This window comes from Equus przewalskii, chromosome 6 (genome assembly GCF_037783145.1).
Source record: "Equus przewalskii isolate Varuska chromosome 6, EquPr2, whole genome shotgun sequence".
Taxonomy (NCBI): domain Eukaryota; kingdom Metazoa; phylum Chordata; class Mammalia; order Perissodactyla; family Equidae; genus Equus; species Equus przewalskii.
The window spans coordinates 15,096,620-15,118,937 of NC_091836.1; the positions used below are offsets into that span (position 1 = coordinate 15,096,620).

Sequence of the window (22,318 nt, forward strand, 5' to 3'; positions counted from 1 at the left end):
GTACCAAATTCTTTGCGTACTTTTTGAAATATTTATGGCAGAAAGATAATGATAATATCAGTTACTAGTCCATGGCCAAAAGACAAAATTTTCTTTTTGATGGATATTAGAAGAAGGCAAGAATAAAACAATAAATAGAAAATATTGTGTAGTCCATTTGAGCACAAACTATTACCCCACTCTGTCCCCTGGTATTGTCGATTTCTTGATTTGCTAACATCATCTGTAGGTACTTATTAATTTTAATTGCCTGGAAAGAGGTAAAAATGTCTGGTCATTGTTTGTCTTTCAAGTGAAGGCATCTGGGTTTTAACACCTGGTTCTTCAAATGATCGTTGAACCTGAAAATAAAAAGAAAGTTTTGAGTCCCGCCCCTTGTTCAGAAATAGAGCCCATCGCACCATTGGCCAACATGAGGATGATCAGGACTGAGGACTTTTGTAGATAAGTGAGGGAAGAATAGCTATAACAACCTAAAAAGTGATCAAGCCCTTAATTATGCTGACAATTCCTGACTGACATCTGTAACTTGATACCCTAAGTCAGAGCCTAAACCCTACCTTCAAATAAATTCCCACTGAGTTCAAGACCCCAGTGTTATGGGCTGAATTATGTTCCCCCAAAATCTGTACACTGGTGCATCGAAGCCACTAACCCTAGTACCTCAGATTGTGGATATATTTGGACATAGGGCCTTTCAAAAGGTGGGTAGGTTAAAATGAGGCAATTAGAGGGCACCCTAATCCAGTCTGACTGGTGCGTGTTTGGGCACAAGGAGAGACATCAGGAACGTGAGTGCACGGAGAAAAGCTCATGTGAGGACACAGTGAGAAGGAGGCCAACTGAAAGCCAAGGAGAAAGGCCTCAGAAGAAACCACCCTCCTGACACCTTGATCTTAGACTTCCAGCCTCCGGAGCTGTGAGAAATCCATTTCTATTATTTAAGCCACTAAGTCTGTGGTAGTTTATTATGACAACAAATTCAACATCCATCAACCTCAATTATTCCATTAACTCTATTTCTGATCTCCAGATTTGAAAAAGAAGAGCTTTATTGAAGTAAAATTGACATAAACTGCACATATTCAAAGTGAACAATTTCATAAGTTTTGACATATACGTATACTGGTAAAACATCGTCACAATTAATGTAATAAACATGTCTATCATCTTCAGAAGTTTTCTCACAACCTTTTGTAATTTCTCCTTTCCAAACTGTCCCCCCAATTCCCAAGCAAATAATGATGTGCTTATGTCAATACAGGTGACATTGTATTTTCTAGAATTTCATATAAACAAAATCATTCATTAGGTATAGTTTTTTAATCTCACCTTTTTCATTCAGCCTAATTATGTTGAGATTTACCCATGAAGTTATATGCACCAATAGTTGATTCCTTTTTATGGCTGAGCAATGTTCCACTCTATGGTTACACCATTATTTGTCCTTTTAATTGTTCCATTTAGTTGGTTTCCAGTTTTGAGCTATTACAAATATAGTTGTTATGAATACTCATGTTAAAGTATTTTTATGACCACATACTTTCATTTCTCTGGGGTAAATATCTAGAACAGGAATAGTTGCATCATGTGGTGGGTGTGTGATTATCTATTGAAGAGCCTTTTGAAGTATTTTCCAAAGTGGATGGGTTATTTCACATTCTCACTAGCACTGTATGAGTGTTTCAGTTCCCCCCTAAACATCCCAACTTTTAGTGTGCTCAGTCTTTTTAATTTTATCCATTCTAAAAGGTGTTCATTATTAATCATTTCAGTTTTAATTTGCTTTTTCCTCATGACTTATGAACATCTTTACATGTACTACTTTGCCATGAGTTTGTGTGTGTGTGTGAAATGTCTGTTCAAATTTTTTGTGATTGTTTTAGTTTTATTTTTCCCATATTTGAGTATTGAGACTTCTTTGTTTTTTATATATTATGAATAAAAGTTTTATATATTATAAAGCTTTACATGTCATGAATAAAAGTTATTTTTATATTATGAAAAAAAATCAGACACTTTCTTCCAATCTGTATTGTCTCTTTAATTTCCTAAATATGTCTTTAGAAGAAGAGGCAACCTTATTTTTTATGTCAAATTTATCATTTTTTAATGGATCATGCTTTTGGCTTCATGGCTAATAAGTGCATAACCCAAGGTCACAAAAAATTCTCTCCTAATTTTCATTCTAGGAGATTTATAATTGTAGGTTTTATATTTAGGTCTCAGGTACATTTGGGGTTAATTTTTGCATATGGTTCTTGAGTGAATAGGTGTTCACTATTTTTACATATGGATATCCAATTGTCCTTGTACCATTTGTTAAAAACACTCTCTTCACCGATGAATTGCTTTCATAATTTTGCCAAAAGTTAGTTGTCCATGCATGCTTGAGTCTATTTCTGGACGCGAATTTTTTTTCCCAAAACTTTTATTGTAAATATTTTTCTAATCATACAGAAAATTTGAAAAAAGCAGTAAAATGAACAATAGTATGGTCAGCTCAAATTATTAACATTTTCCTTTATTTTCTTTATCTCTATTTCTTTCTTCAAGTTTTTCCTGTGTAACCCACCTCCCTACCATTGCGCAGACAGTCACCAGCTTTCAGTGCTTGAAGACTTGCTGTGTGCCAGAACCTCTACCGGGGCATTAGTGCGCAATATTTCATTAAATCCATATCTCAGTCCTACCAGAAAGATGCTACCCTTATTCCCATTTTTACAATAGAGACTTAGGCATAGAGATGTCTCATTTCCAATCCTAGGGGGTAATTATTCAGTCTTCTGTCATTAAATATCATATTAGTTGTAGTGTTTTCATAGATATTCTTCATCACTACAAGAAAGTTCTCCTTCCAGGTATCTGAGAGTCTTTTATAACAAAGGGAATTTGGATTTTGTCAAATGTTTGTTCTGTGTCTATTGAAATGGTCATGTGGATTTTCTTTTTTTCTTTCTTATCTTTCTTTATTTTTCTCTCTCTCTTTCTCTTTTGTTTCTTTCTCTCTTTCATTTATGAAAATAAGGAATTATAGTGATTAATTTTTCAAATGCTATGTCAACCTTACGTTCCTGGGATAAACCATACCTGGTCATGAGGTATTTTGCTTTTTATATATTGTTAGATTTGCCTGCTAAAATTTTGTTAGGAATTTTGTATCTACATGCAGGAGGAATATTTGTATTTTCCCACTCTTATAATGTCTTTATCTAGTATTGTTAGCAGCAAAATGCTGGTCCCTTAAAACCGTTTTTGAAATATTTCCTACTTCTTAATTATCTGGATGAATGTGTATAGAATTGATATTATATCTTCTTTAAATGTTTGGTAGAATTCACAACTGAAGCCGTCTGGGCCTGGAGTTTTCTTTGTGGGAATGTTTTCAAGTACAAGTTTTATCTGTCTAATTTATATAGGGCTGTTCTGGTTATTTGCTCATTCTTGACTGAGATTTCATAGTTTGTGTATTTCAAGGAATGTATCCATTTCATATAAGTTGTAGCAATTATTTGCATAATGTTATTCGTTATATTCCCTTATCTTTTTACTATCTGTAGAATCATAATGATGTCAGCTTTTCTTGTTCATTCTTGATAATAGTTTTCACCACTTTTTTTCTTATTGTCTGTTTACTTCTATCAATTTTGTTAATTTTCTAGAAGAATAATCTTTTGATTCCACTTATTTTCTCTACTGTTTCTATATTTTCCAGTTTATTAATCTCCATTCTTACCTCTGTTATTTCCTTTTTTTCTTATTCTTCTTTTCATTTGCTCTTCTTTTTCTAGTGTTGTAAGACGGAAAATGAAGTCATCAATTTGAGACATTTCTTGTTTACTAATTTCATCATTTGGGGTTAAAATTCTTCCTAAATAGTTCTTTAGTAGCATCTCATAGTTTTTGAAGTGTTGTATTTAATTGGCATTCAGTTAAAATTGATTTCTAATTTCCATTTTAATTTCTCCTTTGATCCATGTGTTTTTTAGAAGTAGATTATTAAATATTTGGATTTTCTATAGACTTTCTTATTATTGATTTCTAATTTGATTCCATTTTGGCTGGAACATACTCTGTATGACTGAAATCATTATAAACTTATTAAAACTTGTTTTGTGGTCCAAAATATGTTTTATTTTGGTAAATATTTCATGTGCACTTGGAAAGATTATGTATTCTACTATTGTCGATTGGAGTGCTGTATACACACCATTGGCTCAAGTTGTTTAGTTATGCTGTTCATATCTTCTCTGTCTTTCATTTTTTGTGCCCTTGTTCTATCAAATATTGAGAGAGTGGTAATGAAATCCCTGACTCTAGCCATGGATTTGTCTATTTCTCTCTGCAGTTCTATCCATTTTTGGTTCCTACATATTAAAACTGCTGTTAAGTGCCTAAATATTTCGAATTTTTATGTCCTTCCCATTAGTTGATCCCATAATCCTTATACACAGTTTTATTCCTCCTAATATTCTCTGATATGACATTTATTTTATCCGACTCTAATAACCTATTCTAGTTTATTGTTGATTAGTGTTAGTGTGGTATACACTTTTTCTATCATTTTACATTTAAAAGATTTGTCTCATTATATGTAAAGTGTGTTTGATATAGAGAGCAAGTCTTGTTTTTTTAATGCAATCTCACAATGTCTAACATTTGATTTATGTATTGATATCATTTACATTTAATGTGATTATTTATAAAGTTAAGTTTAAATCTTTCACCTCACTAATTTTTAAAATTTGTATTTGTTCTTTTTTTCCCTTCCAGTTTTTCTGCTTTCCCTTGGATTAAGTATTGTTATGACTTTGCTTTATGTCTTTTGTTGGCTTATTAGCTATAATTCCTTATTTTGTTCTTTTAGTAGTTAATTCAGGTTTTATAGTATAAAACTTTCACTTATCACAGTCTCACCTTGTGTTATTTTTGTTACACCATCAATTTTGCTTTAAAGAGTGTCTTTAAAAGGAAAACAAATATGTATATTTGTGCATGTGCTTACCGTTCCCAATACTTCCATTCCTCCCCGTAGATCTATATTTCCATATGTTACCTTTTTCCTTCTGTGTAACTGACTTTCGTTAACGTTTCTTATAGCGCTGGTTTGCCAGTGATAGAATATTTCAGCTTTGTATGGCTGAAAATGTCGCTACTTTATCTTTGTTTTTAAAAAATATTTTTATGGGGTTGGCCCTGTGGTATAGTGGCTAAGTTCGGTTCTCTCTGCTTTGGCAGCATGGGTTCACAGGTTTGGATCCCATGCACAGACCTACAGCACTCAGCAGTCATGCTGGGGTGATGGCCCACATGCAAAATAGGGGAAGATCAGCACAGATGTTAGCTCAGGGCTAATTTTCCTCAAGTAAAAAGAAAAGGGAGATTAGCAGCAGATGTTAGCTGAGGGCGAATCTTCCTCAGCAAAAGTGTATATATATTTTTTATGTTTTTCTGAACTTAGAATTTTAGAATCACCTTTTTTTTTGTCTTTCACTATTGTTTTCTAGCATGAATTGTTTCTGATAATTAATCTGCTACCATTATTTACTTTGTTTCTTGCCATACTTTACTGTATGTAGTATGTCTCTTTTTTCTCTTTACTTTTAGGATTATCTTTTTATCAACAGTTTAGAGAAATTAGACCAAGATGGGCCTTAATGTATTTTTTAAGCTTTTTTCATACTTCCTGTTTGTTGCCCTTTTTGAATCTGTGGGTTTATAGTTTTTAATACATTTGGAAACATTTTGGCTGCTATTTCTTCAAATGTTATTTTGTTTCTTTCCCTGCAGGACACCACTTACATGTGTTAGGCCTTTTAAATTTGTCTCACAGCTCACTGGTGATTTTATTTTTTTTGTTGTATTTTTGTTGTTGCTCTCTGTGCTTCATCTTGTACAGTTTCTTCAAAATCATTATTTTTTTCTTCTACAATATCTAATCTGCTTTAATTTCATCCAGTATATTTTCCAGCTCACATATTCTAGTTTTCATATGTCAAAATGCAATTTACATCTTTTTACATCTTCCATGACTCTACTTATCTATTTGAATGTATGGAATACTGTTACAATAACTGTTTATTGTCCTTTTTGCTTAATCCTAACATCTATGCCAGTTACAGATAAGTTTTGATTGATTGATTATTCTGCCAATTGTGGGTTTTATTTTCCTGATTCTTTGCATCCCTTGTATTTTTATTGGATATTATATATTTTGAATTTTATATTTTCAAGTTCTGGATATTTTTGTATGTATTTTTGTGCTTTGTTCTTGGATGCATTAAGTTACTTGGGAGCAGTTTGATCTTTTTGAGTCTTGCTTTTAGATCTATTGGAAAGGACTAGCAAATTGTTTATTTCAAGGTTCCTTATTCCCCACAACTTAGGCAAGACCCTTCTGAGTACTCTGCAGGCAAATTATGAGACTTTTCCAGTCTGGCTGGTGGCAGTAGACACTATTCCTGGGTCTATGTGCACCATACTGTTTCTCCTTCTAACCCCTTAGGGTAGTCTTTCCTCTAATTCAGTAGTTTCCTCACAGACGCTGAACAGTTCTCTACTAAATTCTTGATGGGGACCCTCTGAAGGTCTCCAGAGTTCTCTCTCTCTGTAGCTTTCTCCTCTTTGACATTCTGTTCCATGAACTCTGACCACTTCACTCTTTCAGGATCGTCAGTTCTGCCTCCTCAACTTGAGGAGTCCACTGGATTCTGCCTCTCTGTACTGTGGCCTGAAAACTCTCTCAAAATCATAAGCTGAGGTCATCGCAGGGCTCAGACTTGTTTGTTTCTCATTTCTCAGGATCAATGTCCTTCATTGCCTAATGTCCAGGGTTTTGAAAACTATTGCTTCATATATTTTGTCTGTCTTGGTTTTTTTCTTGGTTTGTTTGTTTTAGACATAAGCGTAAATCTAGTCTCTGCTAGGCCATCTTGGCTAGAAGCAGGCGTCTCTGACCCCTGGATTTCAACCACAAGTTTTCACCTCAGGGTTTATGCACTGGAGACCCTAACCTAGGAGATTCTCTCTAATCCTCATCAAGACTTGTTCCTCTCAGTCCTCTGAGAATTCCATCCCAAATTCTTGTTCCTTAAGACCTTACCTCAGATTCTTTTTTCACTCATTACCCACTCCCTCCCATCTCTCTTCCATTAAACACTTTTTATTGACCAGTGAATACTTTTTATGCCAGTCAAAAATGCACACAAATTGTCCTATTCCACTAACCTTATACTTTACTGATAGCCATATCTAACATAGAACTTTTCCCTTATTCTCTCTCACAAAACTCTGTTGTTCATTTCCCTAAAAATTGGAAATGACATATTTTTGAATAATGTGATCTTTACTACCTATATCTCCTACTAGAATATTAGCTATGACATAAGAGACTCTGTCTGTTCTTTTTTTACTGTTTTTATCTGCATCAGGAAGCCTTAGTTCTTATTTACAAAGGAAATCAAAAATATTTATCAAAAATAAATTTTTATACCACAATATTTTCTGTGATTCCAAATATTTAAGTAAATATTATTCCATACTACATCATCTCCACAGATTATAATTTTCTCTTCAAATATTCTGCACTCTGTATTTCTCGCTATCTCTTCCTTATCTCCCAAATTAATATTTTGAATACAGAGATGCAACATGTATTAACTTTCTTTACCTACCAGAGCCTAGTACTTTGGAAATAATTAAAAAGCAAGGTGTGCCTCAGTGTGAATAATATTCTACCATTTGTGTAAAATATGCAGGTGGGTTATCATACACATTTGCTTTGGCTTGTATGAATGAATAAATAGCATAACATACAATGTGTTACTTACCCTCATAAATATTTCTGTTAGGTGACAGCACCAAGAATATTTTTGAACATAATTTATGAGTTGTGTAATGAAGAGAGAACCACGTGCACTTCTCCAAGAAACATTATCTGTGCATAAAAGGAAATGATAAATCTTGAGTTACAGCCTTCATCCTTTCAGAAAAGTCATAGATTGTAAATATTTCTAAACAGACTTAAGCAAGTAGGAAAAATAAAGACTGAGATCTCTGTACTTAGCTTTAAATACAAAGTAACATGGTGGATTTAGAGAGAAGCATAAAAGACATCATGTAAAAGTTATAGCACCACAGATCAGGGAATAGAGTTCTAGAATCACAGTTCTATGGTTCAAAATCTAAAATAGATATGTTTAAATTGATACTATCACATTTTCTAGCAAATGTTCTCTCACTTAATCTGGAAAATTTTCTCAAGGTGGAACAGCTACAAATTGATGGAACAGTTATTGAACCCATGTCTGTCTGGCTCAGAAGATGCTTCAATACCACAACATTGATGGCCTCTTTAGATAACAGGACAGCCAGCAGGTAACCCTGAAGGTGTTCTCTCTGAGTTAACAGTGGTTGGTTCAATTCCTAGATGAATCACCGAGAGACTGCTTTTGCTAAGGCTGTTACGTTCTGGTCTTTTAGCAGCCCATTTCTGGGCACAAAAGTCTACATGTTTCTGACTTTGGAATGGTTCAAGATTCTACATAATATAGGCTTTCTATTGTTTTTGTTGGTTTAGCCAAAATAACCTAAACTTCAGAATCAAGCTGACTTCGATTCATATCTGGCAAAATACTACCAGTGTTTATTCAGGCAATTTATATGATTATTGTAAGCTTTAGTTTCCTTATCTCTGTGAGTGAGATAATAGTGTTTACCTGACACAGATTTGCTAAAGATTAAATAAGAATATATATATACATATATAAAAAGTAAAATAAATAATACATATTAAGTAAGAATAAGCTTTTGCTTGAGCATTTTAGAAATTCTGTCTACTTTTGTCCGGGCTAGATAGTACTATTCTCCCTATTATACTATCTTCTTTTTCAAGTTATATCACCTTAAACATGGTGGGTTTTGGAATAGATTCTCGAAAACTCTTTACTACCCCTACATTGTAATCTCGCTTTACCAAGTGCTATTGATTATTGGATAATCTTTTAACAATATTTCATATTTATATTTCTTATTTTCCAAACTAGAAAATATACTATCTGCAAAGGAGCTCATGTCCCCTTTTTCTTTTTAAAATCTCAGCAGTAACAATGCTGTGACACACAGTAGACTCACTAAACCAATCCTGCTGTGTGCTTACTGGCTGACCCCTTACTCACAGGCCATGGCACACTGGCACCTGAGTGGATGGAAAGGTAGGAGGAGATTGGGTGACTATAAAGAAGCTATAAAACAAAGCTGCAGAAACTTGGATGAGCTCTCTATTCCTTTAAAAATGCCTTCCAAAGACGTTTAGCCTGTGTTCTTTCCTGGGATCATGGGCCAAATCATGCAGGTAGGCAAGCCTCATCTCCGCAAATCCTTGCCTACAAATGAAAGACACATACGTGGGGTTGAGGAGCAGAAAGCAACGAAATCTTTCTCCACGTGGGCCTTGCGAACACCATCATCCTGTACATCCTCTGGAGACTGTGCAGAGCTGTCTGCTGAGGCTGCTGGAAAGTCACTGACCCACAGTTCTCCACTGTTTGCTGAAGAAACACTGACTTGTTATGTTATTCACTGCTGAACCTATTTTACCAATCCTTTGACAGCTAAATAAACAGGATATTCTTTCACGAAGGTGTGCCAATTCACTGCATGCACGTCCACACACACGCACACACACACATGCATACAGAGTAAAGGCTTACAACTTTATTCACATCTAACAGGATGTAAATGAATAGCAACTCCCTTCTGAAGCTGGAAGGTACCTATTATTCAGAAGCATTAATGGTGCTAAAAACTACTATTGACTATTTCTAAGTGAAGTGAGCAGTTTGAGGTTTAATGATAGTAAGTTAACCCAGTGCAAAGTCAAGGAAGGGAGTATTTGCTCTATTCAACAACAGATGCAAGATTCAAAAACAGTCTTTTCATTCTCATTCCTTTCCCATTGCTGCTTCTACCTTCTAAGCCATCCCCTGAGGGATATAATTATGTTAAAGTTTGAAGTAAAATATTTATGGGAGAAAGCAATGCCATAATAATTTGGTTTTGGTTTATTGAGGTATAATTTACATACAGTAAAATTCACTCTTTTTAGGTGTAGAGTTTAACTAGTTTTGATAAATATATATGATCATGTAACTACCAGTGCAATCAAGATACAGAATAATCCTTCCATTCTCTGGAAGGATTGCCCCTGTCATTCATTGACATGATTTTGTCCCCTTACTTTTACATTTTTCCTAATGCCATGCAAATGGAATCATATAATCTGTAGACTTTGAGGTCTGGCTTCTTTCACTTACTTAGCATTGTATTAAATTTTGATCCCTCACTATCATGTGAAACACTTCTTGGGTCAAAGATCATAAAATTTTGATAAGCAAATGTTGAAATTAAAGTCATTTCATGCCACCACTTTAATAATTCTATGCAAAGTTTATTTAGAGTTAACAATATCATCATCACTTGCTATGGTTCACTGAGAGTAGATGGCAATTATATTTAACTTGTATACCAATTTCTCTATTATCACCCCTAACTATTTTTTCCAAAGACATTTATTCGGTATAATTGCACTAAAGTGAGGCACAAAGTCATTTTCACTAGATATAAAACACATAGTACAACCTTACATGACACGCATCTCCTTGTCCCTTGCACCCCATCAGAACTTACCACCTCTGCAGGCCTGGATGATGATGACCTTGGGTTTATCCTTAAGATAGGAGCAGTTTCGATTGTTGAAAATCTGGAATATGGTGTCATAAGATAGCACATCTGGCTTTTCATCACTGTGCATAGTCCCACAGATTCTATCCAGGATGCCATGAGACATGAACACCAAGAATGTGCTATCTGAGGACTCATGCTCTGGGCGGGTGGCAAATGTCCTTAGCACCAACTTCATGGCCTGAAAGAGAGTAAATCTTTAAACACCAGATCATGATACCAACCTTTTCTACCAGTGATGCTTTGAGCAATACAAAGAATAGATGGAAAGTGCCTGGCACTTTACAGTGTCCAATATATAGAATGTTCTCAGAAATGGCCATTGTTATTTTGTTGTGGCTTCTGTTAATGTCATAATTACTGCAATAATTCTGACAAGTATTTCACAATATACATAATATTTATCATTGTAACCATTCATAACTGTACAATTCAGTGGCATTAAATACATTTAAAGTGTTCTATATACATCACCACTATCTATACCCAAACTTTTTCATCATCCCCAACAAAACCTCTGTATCCATTAAACAATAACTCCTCCTATCCCCTTCTCCTAACCCTTGGTAAACTCTATCCTACTTTCTTTCTCTATGAATTTGCATATTCTAGCTACATCATGTAAGTGGAATCATACAATAGTTGTCGTTCTTTTTCTGACATTTCATTAAACATAATATTTTCAAAACCCATTCATGTCCTAGCATATATCAAAATTTCATTCCACTTTATGGCTGAATAATATTCCATTTTATGTATGTATATACGATATTTTGTTTATCCATTCCTTTGTTGATAGACACTTTAATTGTTTCCACTTTTTAGCTATTGTGAATAATGCTGCCATGAACATTGGTGTACAAATATCTTTTCAAATCCCTTTCAATTCTTTTGGATATATACCTAGCAGTGGAACTGGTGGGTTGTATAGTAGTATAACATTTTTAGAAACAGCCAAACTGTTTTCTACACTGGCTGCACCATTTTACATTCCCACCAGCAATGCACAGGGTTCCAATTTCCCCACACGTTTGCCAATACTTTTTATTTTTCATATGTATGTTTCTTTCTAGTAGCCTACCTAGTAGGTGTGAAGTGGTGTCTTATTGTTCTTTTGATTTGAACTTCCCTAGTAACTAATAATACTGAGCATCTTTCTATGTGCTTATTGACCTTTTGTATATCTTCTTTGGAGAAATAACTATTCAAATCCTTTGCCCACTTTTGAGCTGGGTTGTTTATATTCCATTGTTGTTGTTGAGCTTTGAAAGTCTTATATCTATTAGAAATATTAGTCCTTTATCAGATATAAGATTTGCAATCATTTTCTACCATCCTTTAGATTGTCTTTTCACTTTATTGATTGTTTTCTTCAAAGCATAAAAGTTCTTAATTTTGATAAAGTCAAGTTTATCTATTTTTTTCAACTATTGACTATTCTTTTGATGACATCCATGAAGTTGTTTCCAAATCCAATGTTATGAAGATTTTCTCCAAAGTTTTCTTCTAATAGTTTTATAGTTTTAGCTTTTAAGTTTATATCTTTGATTCATTTTGAGTTAGTTTTACACATGGTGTAAGGCAAGGGTCCAAGTTTATTCTTTTGCATGTGGATATCCAGTTTTCCCAGCACCATTTGTTGAAAGACTGTCTTTTCCCCTTTGAATAGCCTTGACATCCTTGTCAAAAAACAATTAACCATACAAATGAGGGTTTATTTCTGGCTACTCCATTCTATTCCATTCATCTATATGTCTGTCCTCATGCCAGTACCACATTGTTCTAACTATTGTAGTTTTATAGTATATTTCAAAGTTGGGAGGTATGAGTCCTTCTATCTTATTTTTCTTTTCTAAGATGGCTTTGACTATTGGGGCCCATTGCAATTCCATATGAATCTGAGGATTGGCTTTTCCGTTTCTAAAACAACAAAGGCCTATGGAATTCTTATAGGAATTATGTTGCATCTCTTTGGGGAACATCAGCATCTTAACAATAGTAAGTCATGAAAATAGGTTGAGTTGCCACTTATTTAGATCTTCCTTAACTTCTTTCAGCAACACTTTGTAGTTTTTAGTATATAAGTCTTTTAACTTCTTTGTTAGATTTATTCCTAAGTATTTAATAATTTTAGGTGCTATTGTAAATGAAATTGCTTTTCTAATTTTCTTTTCATATGTTTATTGCTGGTGTATAGAAACAAGACAAATTTTTCTATATTGATCTTGTACCCTGAAACTTTGCTAAATTCATTTATTTGTTCTAGCAGATTTCTTGTAATTCTCTAATATTTTCTATATATAGGATATGTCACCCGTGAATGGAGATAATTTTACCCCTCTATTTACAATTTAGATGTCTTTTATCCATTTTTGTTGTCCAACAGGTCTGGCTAGAACTTCTATTACAATATTGAATAGTAGCAGTGAAAGTGGGTACCCTTGTATTGTTCCTCATCTCAGTGGGAAAGCTTTCAGTCTTGCACTATTGAGTGTAATGTTAGCTGTGGGTTTTTCATAAATAGCTTTCATCATTCTAAGGAATTTTCTCTTTATTTCTAGTTTTCTGGGAGTTCTCATTATGAAAGAATGTTTGACCTTGTCATATGTCATTTTCTGTACCAACTAAGATTATCATGTCTTTTTACTGCTTCATTCAATTCTATTAATATGATGTAATACATTGATTGATTTTCTTAAGTTGAATCACTCTTACATTCTTGGGACAAATCCCACTTGACCAGGGTAAATATCCTTTTAATATTCTGTTGGATTCCATTTAATAATATTTTGTTGAGGATTTTTACATCTATATTCACAAGGGATATTGCTCTGCAATTTTCTATTTTATAATGCCTTTGTCTAACTTTAGTATCAGTGCAATTCTGGCCCTACAGAATACATTAGGAAGTGTTCCTTCCTCTTCAACTTTTTCAAAGAGTTTGAGAAAGATTAGTGTTAATTCTTCAAATGTTCGGTGGAATTCACCAATGAAGACCTCTGGTCCAGGACTTTTCTTTGCCCTAATTCAATCTCCTTACTAATTCAATCTCTTTACTATTCCAAATTTATTCTGAATTTGTGTATCTTTATGATTTAGTCTTATTAGTTTGTGTGTTTCTAAGAATTTGTCTATTTCACCCATGTTATCTAATTTGTTGGTGTACAATTGTTCATAATACTCCCTTATAATCCTTTTTTATCCCTGTAGGAACAGAACTAATATCTCTAAAGTCATTTTTACTTTATTTATTTGCATCTTCTTTATTTCTTTTTCTTTGTCAGTTTAGCCAGAATTTTGTCAACTTTGTCGATCTTTTCAAAGAACCAAGTTTTGGTTTCATCGCTATTCTTTCTTGCTTTTCTATCCTGCTCAGTTATACTTTTCAGTTCCAGAATTTCTTTTTGCTTCCATTTCATTGTTTTTCTTTATTGACATTCTCGTTTTGTTAATATATCTTATTCCTGTCTTTGCTTATGTCTTCCTTTAGCTTTTTGGGCATTTTTAAGACAGTTGTTTTAAGTCTTATCTAATAAATCTGCCACCTGGGCTCCCTCAGGGATAATTTCTTTCCATTCATTTTTCTCCCTTTAAATGACCTGTGCTTTCCCATTTCTTCATATGCCTTGTGATTTTTTGTTAAAAACTGGATATTGGAGTTTTATAATGTTATAACTCTGGAAGTCACTTTCTCACCTTGTTCCAAGGTTTGCAATTGCTGTTGTTGTTATCATTGTTTTAGTGTATCTCTGTACCAAAGATTAGCCTAAGGTGAAAGCTTGGTCTTAGGTTTTTGTGAACCTGAGCACAGGTTTCTAAGTTCTCCAGCATTTGTGGTTGTTTTTGAATGTCCAAAAATACCTAGCGCACCTACTTTAAATCTCCTGGAAGCCACTTCAGTCCATGGGGACGGAAACAACGGCATCCAGTTTCTGTGCCCACCCTTCAGTAATCCAAAACAGCTCTCAAGGATATGACACCATCAGAATACAGAACCCTGATATTTGAAGGCCAAAGTCCTTATTGTCCACTCTGGATCCATCAAGTGACACCATAAATGCAGGTTGCTGTCCCCACAGCTGCCTGCCACAGGACTTGGGGGTGATGGATGTGTAGGAACCACTGTGCTTACAGCTGAAATTGACTGAAATTAACTGCAATTTACCAGCTGAGCTGTTCTCTAGAAACTGCAAGTGTTCAAATAAACTTGGGAATTTGAAAACAGTCAATTTAGACTGTTTCTGTCAGTACAGTTGTTCTCCAGGAAGAGAGAGAGATGGATTCTTGGCATTTCCTACTCCTCTATATTCACTGACATCACTCTCCTGTGCTTGTTATTTTTTACTTCCAATCCCTAGATTCATTCCCTGCTCTTATCATCCCTGTTTTGTGGCTCTATGAATCACACCTGTTGGGCTCTCCTGTTAACAAGCTTCAAATTGTGTTTGGCTAATAGAAGGCACGAGCAGAAGATTGAAAGAAATCAGAGAGCATTAGAAGAGAGGAGTTAGGATGTTCTACTTCTCCACATACCCACATACCCCAGTGTTGCCACAGTTCTCTCAGTGGCTGTGTCCTCTATGACTACAATGACTTCCGGGTGAACCCCTTCTCCAGCTGTCACCACACCACCACATTCTGGAACAAAAAGTTTGTGCATGTGTGTGTGTACATGTATGTGTGTGTGTGTGTGTGATTCCTAAGTAAAGTAAAGTGAGGGGCTTTTGTTTTAATAATAATAAAATGGCTAAAACAGTAATGGCAACACTGTGGCTGAAATATATATACACATGCAAACATACACATGTATATATATACATATACATGTAATGTACATATACACTGCTCAAAGGAAGTATAGATGATTATAGATACTAGCTTTCATTTTCCATTTGAAAGTTTTAAAAGGTGGCTTCTAGATAAATTAAATAAATAGCCCCAAATTACAAAGCTGGTTAGTCATTAGAGGTACATGGTAATGTAGGTTTATATATACTGTAGAGAGGAGGGACTCTTACCGTGGCTGTGAGGTTCTCTTCCACATGCACACTGTAGTCCAGGTCCTCAAGCAGCCCCTTCATCCCAATAATGTCATGGTTGCACCCATTACGCCTTGGGAAGTGGTCAAAATCTGTGTTACAGATGATGAGGGCTAGACGAGTGCGGTCCCCCTTCTTTCTTATTGGATAAATCTGTAGAACAAAGGCAAGTTAGATGCCTGGCATTTCTTCTTGCATATCCACAGCATAGTCAGAGTTACACTCTCAAGGATATGACAGCTATTTGTTTGGCTGCTAACTTTTGCCAGAACTGTTTCTTTATACTCTCCTGCTAATGGACAGTAGAAGGAGTTTCTGAAAGCAAGCAAAAGGAATGGGGAATGGGCTCTAACCCAACATATGATTAAAAGAGCAAAACCTGGGGCCAGCCCAGTGGCGTAGTTGTTGGGTTCGCTCTGCCTTGGTGGCCTGGGGTTTGCAGGTTCGGATCTTGGGAGTGGGCCTGCACACCACTCATCAAGCCAAGCTGTGGTGGCATCCCACATACAAAATAGAGGAAGGTTGGCACAGATGTTGGCTTAGGGGCAGTCTTCCTCAAGCAAAAAGAAGAAGATTGGCAAGAGATGTTAGCTTAGGGCCAATCTTCCTCATCAAAAAAAAAAGGAAAGCAAAACCCCAGAGTGGTGAACAAGAACAGATGTGGAACTTTTATTCAACGGTTTTGTGGAGGGCGTTAGCGTATTTTCTCTCTTTCCTCTCCACTCTCCTTCATTTAGGCAAACCTCATGTAATACTCAAGATCCATCTCAAGTCTTCTTAACATTCAGGATATTTTCCACCTACTTCAGTCCAGGTTGATGGTAACTAATCTTTATGTCCCTATAAGGGACATTACTTTTTATAACATCCACATATAAATATATATATATATTTTATCATTTATATATAATGCATTGCAGCATTATTATTTCATTATTGCATATCTAATTTTCCTACTAGAATAAAATACTTACCTACAATTATCTTTTAACCCTTATAGTGCTTCAAGACAGCATCACTAAAAAAGATTTATCACTCTCAGGACAGCTGCATATTTTATATCTAGGGAAACTCCACTTCTTTTTACTTCCCCATTCCATTCGTTGAGTACCTCACCATTCCAGCCTCCGTTTTGCATATTTCCAGGAATTTTTCACGAGGACAAAGCTTGAGTTTGCCTATGGGTCCTGTGGATGCTGACTCTGTCTAGAAAGAGTTTCTGGAAAGGCTTTAAAAGACATGGAACAATTAGAATTGTGATACCTGGTATACTGGCTCTTTTGTTGGGCCCTATACCTTACATCACCCTAGAAACCATTACAGAGAAGGGCACTCATTCTCTCGAAGGATAGAAGAAAATTTTGTAAGAAGACATCTTAGCTTATAAGAGTTATAGTTTTGTCCAACATAGATGAATTGTGGCCAGGTCAGACAGACAGCCCCTTTGTGGCGAAAGTTATCTAGTTCCGAGATGTACCAAGATGCAGAAATGCATGCCTGTGACTCTTTGGGGAAGACTAGAAGGAAAGAGGTCTAACAAGATTCTATTGATCTGCCTCAATTCTTGGAACTCACTAAGAATCTCGTTTAAATCTAGTCTCTTATTTAGAAAGATTGTCTGGCGAGTCCCTGAGAATACCTAGAAGTGATTTTTGTTTTGTATAAGTACCTCCCTCTCTTCCCACATTATACATAGATACAGACATTTGACTCTTGTTTCTCCTTGATTTCTACATAAGGTTATTTTTAAAATCTGGGTTCTTGCTTCAGTTGAACAATGGAGGAGATGTTTTATTTGTTGTTGATGTTGTGGAGTGGCTGAGTAACAGGGCAGCATGAGGCCTGCTGTGGTGCTTGGGAGTGGTGAGGATTGTTAGCTGTCCTTGCTGAAGACCCAGAGCTCAGAGCAGAGGTCAGTGTCCTGGAGCAAGTGTGTTGAGGACCATCAGGAGGGCAGATTCAGACGGGAGAATCTTGATGGGCGTTTCTCCTCTGACTAATCTTTAGTTTACTTTTGGGGAAATGATACCAAAAAGCCAAAAATGACTCCCTAAGAAGGAAAAAAGACTGGACAAAGGGGTCTTTTTCCTTTAATTACTATAAACATTGAGTGGAGTAAGAAAATAATCAAAATTAACAGTGTGCTTGGTGCAGAGTCACAAATAACAGGATTCCCATAGATGTCCAGTTTATCAGTTTAGCATCACTGAATAGAAAGACCTTCTTGTTCAAGAGTCGCTACCACTTAATAGTCACAAAGATGGATTTTGGAAAGAGACTTGAATCTTCCTTCTGCTACCTGGCAGCCATATGAACATAGATTACCTAATGTCTCTGTTCTTCAGTTTCCTTGACTGAAAGTCAGGACAAAAATAGTACCTTCCTCCTTAGATTTTTGTGAGGATTCAGTAAGCTAATATACAAGAAGTACTTAGAATAGCGCTTGCATATGTTAAGCTTTATAGAAGTGTTATCATTATTACTGTCTAGCTACTACAAAAATAATGTGGACTCAGAAAACAATGGAATCAGAATTAGGTATTATGTACACATATATGGCTCACATTAAATCAAAAAATAGCAATGTTTCCTGGCTGCCATTGCTCCTGCAGACTGTGGTGAGTTGTTTCAGTCTAGATTTTAGTGCTATCTTTGATTCCTGGCATTACTGAAATCATCCTGGTGCTTTGTTATAGGCCTCTTTTTTGCTTTCTATCTCAGTGTGACCTCATTCAGTTCCATGATGCTAAACAGATAGCTCCCAACTTAATGTCTCCAGTTCTTCTGAGGTCCAGACTTATGTAATCAACTTTCTGCTTACCATCTACTCTTGGATATAATAAGCATCTCAAGATTAGTGCATCCAAACTCCTGATAGCCTCAACCATCTTAATTAACTTTTTCTCACATTTCTGCTTCTTAACAAATGACACCACTATCCATTCATTTGACCAAGCTGAAAACCTAGAGGTTGTTCCTTGATTCCACTATTTTCCTAATCCTCTACCTATTTCATCCCCCAGATCCATTCTACCAGCACTTACTATCCCCTCTTTTTGTGGTTTTCTTGCCCTGGACCTAGACTGGCTTTTGTCATTCATGTAATAAGCATGACCTTAACTGACCACCTAATCCAGGTAACCTTCCAGTCATTTTCTATGCTAAGCTATCTCATTATCATATTTCAGTTTTCTTTATAGCTCTATAAATATCTACAAAAATTTTACTTATTTTTTACTTCTAATTGTCACCCCTTCCCCACTACAGTCTCAAATACATGTGAGTCTTATTTTAAAGTTACATATGCCCAAGGTCAAAAAGAGTCATTGGCAGTAGTTACTCAGAAGTTTTTGTTGAGAAAAATGAATGAATGAACTGGTCAGTTCAAGAAATTCAGGCTAAATTTTGAGCTAAATTTTTTCACAAACTGAGTGTCTCACTGGTAAGGTACGTCGAAGGACATCTAGGTCCTAGTATCAATTTAGTACAAGGCCCTTGAAGTGAGACTATGTTTTATTAGATAGAACATGGACAGTTGTGCAAAGTGGGATACAAGCTGAGCCTGGAGAGGTAGAATGTGTGCCAAGTTAAGAATTGTGGGCTTTGGCCTCATGAAAATGGGAGGGCAAAGTGTTTCAAGTTATGGAAAGACATTTTATTGAGTACTCTATTTTGGACCCTACTACCCTGACTGTTGGCACTAGTATTTAGTTTCTTTCATGAGGCAAAAGCATTTGGATTTGGCACAGTGAAGACTAGGAGAAAGATTTCTAATTGTAAAAACAAAAAATAGGGAAAATAATGACACCACTCATGCAGAAGAAATGGCATGTTAGTTACATCATTATTGAAAAACTTGAGTTATAAATTTTGGCAGGTGGGGAGACGTTGCCAGAGAAATGGCTTAAAAACATGTCTAAATCTAATAAGTAGAGAGAAGAGGAGAGGAAAGTGCATCCAATTTCTCTTCAGGTGCCTTCATGACCCACAAAAGCCTACTGTCAATGACAAAGTAAAGGTCTTTGTCTTTCATTTCTTTGGGAAGATTAGAATAAAGTCTTTCAAGTTATTTCCATAGGATCGAATTACTACCCTCTAATATAATGATACTTCAAACAAAGAGTAACATGTAGTACAAACATGAAGCAGAAAACTGGGAGCATTTTGCAGGGACAAAGGAAAAGAGAACAGAGAGAGCAGTTTAGTATGATCTGTGGCACATGATTGCTATCCTGATGGTGAGTAGCTATGAGGTTAAGAGCTGATGAGTCATCTCTGATCTAACAAGTGAATAAGAAGGCAGAAATTCAGTAACAAGATACAAGGGCAAGTTGAGACATCCCTTAAACAGAATCAAGGAATCTTACCTGAAGAAAATTCCAACTTGTAAGCAAGGGTGGAATCTCTCTTGCAGATATAGTCAATAAATATTTGGCTGACACGGGACCCTTTGCAGATCACAAAGTCGATCAAGTCACGGGCCTTGGCTATAGTTGTAACATTTGTCTTTTTCACTATTTCAATCTCCTCTTGGTTCAGCACCTTTTCACTTAGTAAGTCATCCAGCAAGTTGTCAACTGTGTCCTCCGATACTGAGTTAACAAATATTTTCCTTTTTTCCTTTAGTCTCTTATCTGTTGGCAGTACGGAAACATTGAGACTTATAAATATCTTACGAAATATCAGTGTGTCACCTCAATACCCAGGATTCTTTTTTCTAGATTCTTTCTGTATTAGTTAGATGTCCCAAGGAATGACTAATTTACTATAGCTAAGATCTCTTCCATTCGTTCTAAGCCCATGGATGCCCACTCCCAGAATTCTAACCCAGCTAAGTTAAAATAAGACTGTACTTATCCAAACTATTCTCCTTCTTCTGCTTTGGTGGGTTACCAGGAGCCCAAGGAGCTCCACGGTCACAATTACATCATTTTTAGTCTCCTATTAGGGACAACAGCCCATGGTGATCCCCCACAAACTATACCGAGTCCAGCAGAAAAACTTGAAGTCAATACTGTCCCCTAAATATTCCCTCCGAAAGACACAATCTGATGAAAAAACAAACAAAGAAAACAAAACAAAAACTTTACCAGCCATGACCTCTGTGGTGCTCTTCTTACGATGCAGGATAAAAGTAAAGAAAAAAAAAATACTCTAAGTGATCAAGATCTTCCTGTTGGGCAAGGAATGTTTCCAAGGATCTTGTGACATAGCTATTGCATTGCTCATGTGGATGGCTGTGTATATCTATGCCTTTTTATATTTTTAAATGAGACTCTGTTTTTTACCTCTCCGGACTTCTTCTTATGAAAGAATCAAGTAGTATTCTATAGGTTGCCTTTTAAATTTTGCGATTCTTTCCTTTGCTGTGAAGAAGCTTTTTAGTTTGATGGAGTATTACTCAATTATTTATGCCTTTGTTGCTTGTGCTTTTGGTGTCATATCCAAAAAGTCATTGCTAAGACTAATGTCAATGAGGTTTTTCCTTATGTTTTCTTCTAGGAGTTTTGTGGTGTCATGTCTTACATTTAAGTCTAATCCATTTTGAATTAATTTTTGTGAGCAGTGTAAGATAGGAGTACAATTTCACTCATTTGTATATGAAATCCAGTTTTCTCAGCATCGTTTATTGAAGAGATTATCCCATCCCATTGAATATTTTTGGCTCCCTTGTCAAATATTAGTTGACTGTATATGTGTGAGTTTATTTCTGGGTTTGAAATTCTGTTTCATTGGTCTATGTGTCTACTTTTATGCTAGTACCATACTGTTTTGATTGCTAAAATCTTGTAATATAGTTTGAAATCAGGAAGTGTTATCCCTCCAGCTTTATTCTTCTTTCTCAAGATTGTTTTGGCTACTTGGGGTCTTTTGTGGTTGCATATGAATTAAAGGGGTTAATATCCAAAATATATAAAGAACTTATACAACTCAACAGCAAAAACACAAACACTGTGATTAAAAAATGGGTAAAGAACCTGAATAGATAGTTTTTCAAGAGATGACATGTGAATGACTAACAGGTACTTGAAAAGGTGCTTAACAACACTAATCATCAGGGAAACGCAAATCAAAACCATAATGAGATATGACCTCCATCTGCTAGAACAGCTGTTATCAAAGCGACAAGAGATAATAAGTGCTGGCCAACATGTGGAGAAAAGGGAACCCTTGTGCACTATTGGTGGAAATGTCAATTGGCACAGTCACTATGGAAAACAGTATGGAGGTTCCTCAAAAAATTAAAACTAGAACTTCCATGTGATCCAGCCATTCCATTTCTGGGTATATATCTGAAGGAAATGAAATCACTTTCTTGAAAAGATGTCTGCACCCTCATGTTTATTGCAACATGATTCATAATAGCCAAGACGTGAAGACAACCTAAGTGTCCAAATGTCAAAATGTTAAATGGGTAAAGAAAATGTGATATATACAATGAGATATTATTAAGGCATGCAAAAGAAGGAAACTCTGCTATTTGTGACAACATGGATGAACCCTGAGGGCATTATGCTAAGTGAAATGTTAGAGAAAGA

The 22,318-nt window shown here is 35.5% G+C and overlaps 2 protein-coding genes across 2 annotated transcripts; both read right to left on the reverse strand.

Annotated features, from left to right (window-relative positions):
- Nucleotides 1–119: 119 nt before the first annotated feature.
- Nucleotides 120–16,955, reverse strand: LOC103559840 (caspase-13-like; the record flags this gene model as incomplete). The annotated part of the gene is made up of 6 exons (XM_008533639.2): nt 120–341; nt 7,830–7,936; nt 9,405–9,548; nt 10,687–10,921; nt 15,759–15,932; nt 16,896–16,955. Coding segments are annotated over 6 exons (819 nt in total), but the record flags the coding sequence as incomplete, so codon positions are not given.
- On the reverse strand, nt 16,827–20,896 carry CARD16 (caspase recruitment domain family member 16). The gene is made up of 3 exons (XM_070623023.1): nt 20,870–20,896; nt 20,147–20,413; nt 16,827–17,007 (listed from the first exon to the last, which is right to left on the reverse strand). The coding sequence occupies exons 1-3, from the start codon at nt 20,874–20,876 to the stop codon at nt 16,958–16,960; spliced, it is 324 nt and encodes a 107-aa protein (XP_070479124.1). The 5' UTR covers nt 20,877–20,896; the 3' UTR covers nt 16,827–16,957.
- Nucleotides 20,897–22,318: the final 1,422 nt, after the last annotated feature.

Excerpts from the sequence above, each read along its gene's own strand:
- CARD16 (XM_070623023.1), bottom strand. Across the intron at positions 17,008-20,146 it reads CAAGTTGGAATTTTCTTCAG|CCTTTCCAGAAACTCTTTCT; the intron begins GTAAGATTCCTT and ends TGTCTTTTAAAG.